Here is a 6,930-nt window from a genome sequence, read left to right on the forward strand (position 1 = left end):
TTTTTTTTTTTTTTTGAGATGGAGTCTTGCTCTGTTGCCCAGGCTGGAGTGCAGTGGCGTGATCTCAGCTCACTGCAACCTCCGCCTCCCGGGTTCAAGCGATTATTCTGCCTCAGCCTCCCGAGTAGCTGGGATTACAAGTGCATGCCACCACGCCCGGCTAATTTTTTTATATTTTAGTAGAGACAGAGTTTCACCATGTTGGCCAGGCTGGTCTGAATCTCCTGACCTCGTGATCCGCCCGCCTCAGCCTCCCAAAGTGCTGGGATTACAGGCTTGAGCCACTGCGCCCCGCCTGCATCTCCTTTTAAACCTTTGGAAAACTCACAGACCTGGTGAAACTCCTCCACTTTTCCAGACAAACAGGCTCCCTCTATGTCGCCCTGGAGCTCTGTTCATAAGACTGGAATAACTTGTCCACATCCAGTAATATTTATTTATCCTATCTCCCCAGCTAGACTGTTAAGTCCTTGAAAAATAGAGACTATCTTATTCTTTTCTATATCTCTAGGGCCCAGAATTGGCACCCACTAATTGAATTTGTTCAAGTTTTAAACAGTGACGAGACTGTTCACACACTCAAAAGTGGCCCCTGACTGCATCACAGCCTTGCTATGTAATCCAAGCACTTACAGAGCTTGTGCTCAGAGTCAGGCATCAGGCCTGACACAGGCAGTGAAATCAGTGCTCTTTGAGTCAGCAACTGAAAGAAGGGGAAACTGAGGCATCAGCTCACCCTTCCCTTTCCCATTAAGAAATCCATATAATCTCAACTCAGAAACTTAAAAACTTGTCAGATTTTAAGATGTGAATATCATGTAGATACTTTATGATTGCTATTAAGCAAACGTCGAATTTCTCCTTTCCCATTAAATGATACAGTGAATAAGCTTGCAGGTCTCGGAGGAGTTGTAACCCAATTAACTGTAGTTTAAATTTCTTAAGAGCAAATAACATGTTTTAGATGTCTGTTTCCTTTTATAAAAGGTGGCAGTAAAACTCTTCCTCTAGAGTCATACAATAAATAGCTATAGCTTCTATTCACCATATTTTTATACAATATAATACATCAACAAAGAGGCTTTTATTCAATAACAGTAAATATTGTGAAGGCATTTAACTCTTCTATACATTTTTACCTTCTCTACAGCCTTGAAAGAAAACTATTTGGCATTACACATCCAGAGTAGTCCTAGTGTACTCTCGTCTACAAAATCTATGTTCACTGTCAAGACAATGCAGCTAAATATGTGTAATGATTAACGACATTGAAATAGTAAAGATCACTCCAATATTACAAACATTATTAATAACTGCTGTCATTTCTGCTTTAACCAAACTAACAAAAAATACAGAGACTTTAAAAAGCTTAACTACTTCATTCACAGAAGGCAGAAAGTACTTACAAGAACAATTAAAATTCAACCATTAGACATTCCTATTAGAAAGGAATGCATACCCTGAAGACAACGTATAAATGAAATGTTACAGTACAGAACCAAAAAAATCCTTAGAATTATACAAAAGGTAGAATTTCATTTCCTTCAAGTTTGAACAGATCTGTAGGGTTTAATCTTGGCAAGTCCTGTTTGAGTAAAATTAAAGAAAACTACCTGTGATTATATGTAACAGATTAGATAGGTGTAATATACTGTATGTACTCACATTTTACAGTTAAATCATCAGGTGGGGCCTCCTACTGAAAAAAAAAGCTACATGCTAGTGATTGTAATGCTACAACTAAGACCTTCATACTTGTTAAAAGATTTATTCTAATACCTTAGATTTACTTAAAAACTGGCATATGTGGTTTAGAGTAGTTTAACAACTGCCAGTGAGAAAACCTATTAAAATACTCACAAGTTCAGAGATTAAAATAACAACCACTGGTTGTTATTTAAAACCATAAATCTTGCTGATTTGACTGGGCAGGATTGAACAACAGAAAATAAAAACATTTGTATCTCCTGCCACAAACAGCCTAGGGTAAAATTTTGAAATCTGTGCAGAACTCAAACTTCTTTTTATACTCTTCTCTCCTCTTCTGTCACATCCAGGATTCTGAAGCTGTCCTGACAATTCAGACCAATCCATTTTTCAGGGTCACAAACTTCTCCCGTAAAGGGTCAGAAAGTGAGTATTTCCACCTCTGATGGCCAAACAGCCTCTGTCACACTCTGGACTCCCCCAGTGCACAAACACAGCCACGGGAAACACCTAAACAAGTGAACATGGCTGGGGTCTAATGAAACTCTGTTTGTGGAAACTAAAATTTTAAATTCAAATAATTTTCACGTGTCGTGAAATTTTATTATCTCCCCAACCATTTAAAAATGTAAAAAACCATTCTAAACTCGTGGGTCATAAAACAAACAGGTAGTGGGCCAGATCTGGCCATGGTTTGGCAACCCCTGCTTCAGTCCTCTCCCCATTCCTCAAAACCCACACACTTCCTCTTTCCCACTGTCCTCATCACATTCAAAATTCATCTTTCATCAGAACAAATGCACTGTGCTAAATGAAAGGAACTAAGAAGGCCAGGCACAGTGGTTCATGCCTGTAACTCCAGTGCTGTGAGAGGCAGAAGCCAGGAGTTCAAGAACCTGCCTAACATAGCAAAACCCTGTATCTACCAAAAAAAAACAAAAACAAAAAAAAACTTGTTTTAATTAGCTGGGCTTGATGGTCTGTGCCTCGTAGTCCCAGCTACTCAGGAGCCTGAGGCAGGACTGCTTGAACCCAGGAGTTCAAGGCTGTAGTGAGCTATGATCACAACACTGCACTCTGGCCTGGGTGACACAGCGAGACCTTGTCTCTAAAAAACATGAAAAGAAAAGAAAGAGAAGCTAAGAAAAGGTGAAATTAGCACAGAGGCAGAAAATCAACCACTGGAATAGAACAGACAGTCCAAGAGCAGAACTGTGTATACATGGTAACTTGGTAAATGGCATCCAACAGCATTCAGGACCTGGGGAAGATGGACTGTGCTCGAGGCGGCGTTGTAACAACTGTTAATCTCAAAGGGAAAAAAACTGAATTGGATCTTTACTTACACTACCCAAAAAGTAACTCCAGGTGGATTTAGGAATATATGGAAGACAAAATTGCAAGGCTTTGAAAGAAAATATACGGAGAATGTCCTTATATTCTTAGAGAGAGATTTTGCATATAAGACATTATTTAAACCTTATTTTAAAAGTAGTATTTGAGCACAGATCCAAAAAAGGTGATGGAGCCAACTATGCATCTTCCTGGGAGAAGAGCTTGGACTAGAGGCAAAGGCATACAGAGCACGTCACGGGGAAGTCAGACCTGGCTTCAGTGAACCCCAGCGAGAAAAAGAAAGAGAAGTGCGACTCGGAGAGCGAAGATGGAGCTACCCTGCACAGGCACAGTAGGCCATGGAAGGACGCTGGCTTTTATCCTGATGTGAAGCCATGGAAGGTTCTTTGTTTTGTTTTGTTTTTGAGAGTTGCTCTGTTGCCCAGGCTGGAGTGCAGAGGCAGGATCTCAGCTCACTGCAACCCTCGCCTCCCAGGTTAAAGCGATTCTCATGCCTCAGCCTCCCAAGTAGGTAGAATTACAGGCATGTGCCACCATGCCCAGCAAATTTTTGTATTTTTAACAGAGATGGGGTTTCACCATGTTGGCCAGGCTGGTCTCAAACTCCTGACCTCAGCGCCTGGCCCATGGAAAGTTCTGAGCAGAGGGGTGACATCATCGGACTTACATGTTAAAAGGATCTCTTTGGTTGCTTTGTAAAGAATCACTCTTAAAGGGAGAAAGAGAAGACAGCATGAGACCAGTTAGGAGGCTGTTTTTGGAGCAGAGGGAAAGCAACAGATATGGTAAATAGAAATCAAATTCTGGATATTTTAAAGACAGAGCCAACAGGACCTGATGATGGATTCTTATGAGGGTGTCTAAAAAAGGGGAGTGAAGGGTGACACCAAAACTTTAACCTGAGACATAAACCGAAAGATGTATTTATTGTTTACAGAAACAAAGAAGAGTACTCTGAGGATATCTGGTGGATGAGAGGATCAGGAGAAATGCAAGTAGAATGTGAAGTAGTCAGGTGAATAAACAAGTCTAGCGTTCAGGGGAGAAGTCTAGCTAAGCTGGGTGTGATGGCTCATGCCTGTAATCCCAGCACTTTGGGAGGCCAAGGCAGGAGGATCCCTTGAGCCCAGGAGTTCAAGACTAGACTGGGCAGCATGGTAAGACCCTATCTCTACAAAAAAAATTTTTAAAAATAGCCAGGTGTGGTGGTGGATCCCTGTAGTCTCAGCTAAAAGAGAGGCTGGGACAGGAGAACTGCTTATGCCTGGGAGATCAAGGCTGCAGATCTTGCCCCTGCATTCCAGCCTGGATGATAGAGCAAGACCCTATCTCAAAAAAAAAAAAAAAAAAGTCCAGCTAAAGAAAAATGTTAGTCACCAGCAAAGGGAAGTTATTAAAGCCACAAGATTGAGTGAGAATACTGTGAGAGTAAATATAGGCAGAAAAAAGAAGCAGTCTGAGGACTGAGTTCTGAGATCCGGGAAGGATTATCACTCAGGGAAATGGAGGGAGAGATTTTTCTTAGGATGGGAAAAGTTACAGCAGATCTATAAACTGATGAGTGCAATCCAATAGAAAGGGTAAAACTGATTATTTCTACGGCGGTGGGGGGAAGAAGACTGCTGGAGCAGTATGTGCAAAAGGCAATGGAATTTAGTGCAAACCTAAGGGGAGCTTATATTCAGAGCAAGACCGCTCATCCACAGAACAGAAGCAAAGACAGGTTATGGGCAGATACAAGTAGGTGGGCAGAGAGGGTGATGAAAGTTCCTGGAAATTATCTGCTACTTGCTCCTCTTTTTCAGGAAATAGCTGAGAGTGAGGATGAGGGGATAGAGGTTTGAAGAGAGTGGGGCATGAAATACCTGACTCGGGGAGCAGGAGAGTCAAGGGACCAGGGCAAACCTCGGGACTGACAGGTAGCATTACGGGCCACCTTAGTGAGTCATCAGCAAGTTAAAGTGAGAGCAGTCTGCACGGTTGTACGTTTTTCTCTAGCCGTGTTCAGCTATTTGGGTGCTGGCACAAAGGAAACAAGTTGGATTTGACCAGAGCTGGAGTTTTACCAGGCAAACAACAAAGTTTAGAGAGGAGGCAGAGGAGTTGAGGATGTACATAAAAAAAGAAATGCTTATTACTCATCCATGGATCTAAGCCAGATCAAGATGGGAATGTGAACATTAAGAAGGGGAATGAAGAACAAAAGGGATAGTAAATAGGAAATAGGGTCAAAAGATTGTAGGTCCTGGTGAGGTTAAAGACTTGATGGAGCAGGGGCCCTAAAGAAAAGATAAAACAGGCCGGGCGCGGTGGCTCAAGCCTGTAATCCCAGCACTTTGGGAGGCCGAGACGGGCGGATCACGAGGTCAGGAGATCGAGACCATCCTGGCTAACACGGTGAAACCCCATCTCTACTAAAAACTACAAAAAATTAGCCGGGTGAGGTGGCGGCGCCTGTAGTCCCAGCTACCCGGGAGGCTGAGGCAGGAGAATGGCGTGAACCCGGGAGGCGGAGCTTGCAGTGAGCTGAGATCCGGCCACAGCACTCCAGCCTGGGTGACAGAGCGAGACTCCGTCTCAAAAAAAAAAAAAAAAAAAAGCCTTTCCTCGCTCACCAATCTTTCAACGGACCCACATGTTCTCCTGTGTCACCACCTCTTGTATAGATTTCCATTTAAAATGTGTTTATTTAGCAATTTCCCAAACATGCTTGATAAAAGGAATCACATCACTCATCTTTGTACCCTCAGCCCCTAACAAAAAAATCTGTTTCATAGTAGGTGCTCAATAAATGGTTGATGACTGGGTTATTAACTAAAAGCAAGGTCCATCATGGTACAGAAAAGCCTAAGCATTATATCAATAAATACATCTCCCCCAAAGGCCCATGGAGCAGTACCAGGGACTTTTATTAATAGCATTCTTTCAGCAGCTCCACATTGCCCCAAGTGATCTGAGGTAAAGAAAGTGCTCAGACCAGGTGTCTAGTTTAAAGAGAGGAATAGTGATCACCTAGGCCGACCCAAATCTTTCTTCAACGTTCCCTCTGCTCTTTCTACATACATACCCCCACAGCTGTAGTTATCTTGTACATACTAGTACAGGAGAAAGCAAGGACTTTCCATTTTCCCACCCCATCACCTAGCACAATAGCTGATAACATGGGGAACTACCAATGTGTTAAGTGATGATATCAGCTACATTTAGTGCTATGTACAGGTATGTCCTAAGGATTTAACATGCATTATATCTCATTTAATCCTTATGACACTATCTATCACCAGGGAGGTACTATTCAACTTTACTCCCATTAAACAGACAAGAAAACTGAGGCCCCGATAGAACAAGATCAAACAAGCATTGACCGAGGGCTTCGCACATTTTATATTTTCACATGCTTTATTTCATTTATTCCTCTGTACAATCCAGCAACTAAGCTGTGTATTATAGTCCCATTTTTAGACAAGAATTCTAAGGCTTGGAGAAACTGCACAGTAACACACGCAGCTTGCAAGGCCAGGAACCAAATCCACAACTGTTGACTCCTGGGCACCTTCTCTTTTTGCCTGGCTATCTCGCCCCTCAGTGGCATCAGGACTGGACTGGTCTCTCCAGGCCCCTGCTCTTCCACACTGCACAGAGCGCTGCTCCCAGGGGGGATGGTGCAGCCTGGGCTTTAACGCCGAGGAGAAAGGAGTGCCAGTCCCACTCCATGCTTAGAGACCGGCATCCCCGCAACTGCCCAATTCCCGCGTCCGTAACACGCGTCTCTCCCGCTAAAATATACACTTTATGACTCTGGGGGCCGTGTGGGTCTTGCAGCCAGGGCCTGGCGCAGCCCTCGCACATGATAGGGGCGGCCTAAGC

The 6,930-nt window shown here is 43.1% G+C and overlaps 1 protein-coding gene across 1 annotated transcript in view; it reads right to left on the reverse strand.

Annotated features, from left to right (window-relative positions):
- Positions 1–6,912, reverse strand: part of ATXN10 (ataxin 10) — a 167,664-nt gene extending 160,752 nt beyond the window's left edge. Inside the window, exons 1-3 of the mRNA XM_011934796.1 lie at positions 6,773–6,912; positions 6,103–6,118; positions 4,757–4,758 (exon numbers count right to left, since the gene is read on the reverse strand). Coding sequence (XP_011790186.1) covers positions 4,757–4,758; positions 6,103–6,118; positions 6,773–6,912 — 158 coding nt within the window. The remainder of the gene's footprint in view (positions 1–4,756; positions 4,759–6,102; positions 6,119–6,772) is intronic.
- Between the last annotated feature and the right edge of the window lie 18 nt (positions 6,913–6,930).

This window comes from Colobus angolensis, unplaced genomic scaffold (genome assembly GCF_000951035.1).
Source record: "Colobus angolensis palliatus isolate OR3802 unplaced genomic scaffold, Cang.pa_1.0 Scaffold138, whole genome shotgun sequence".
Lineage (NCBI taxonomy): Eukaryota > Metazoa > Chordata > Mammalia > Primates > Cercopithecidae > Colobus > Colobus angolensis.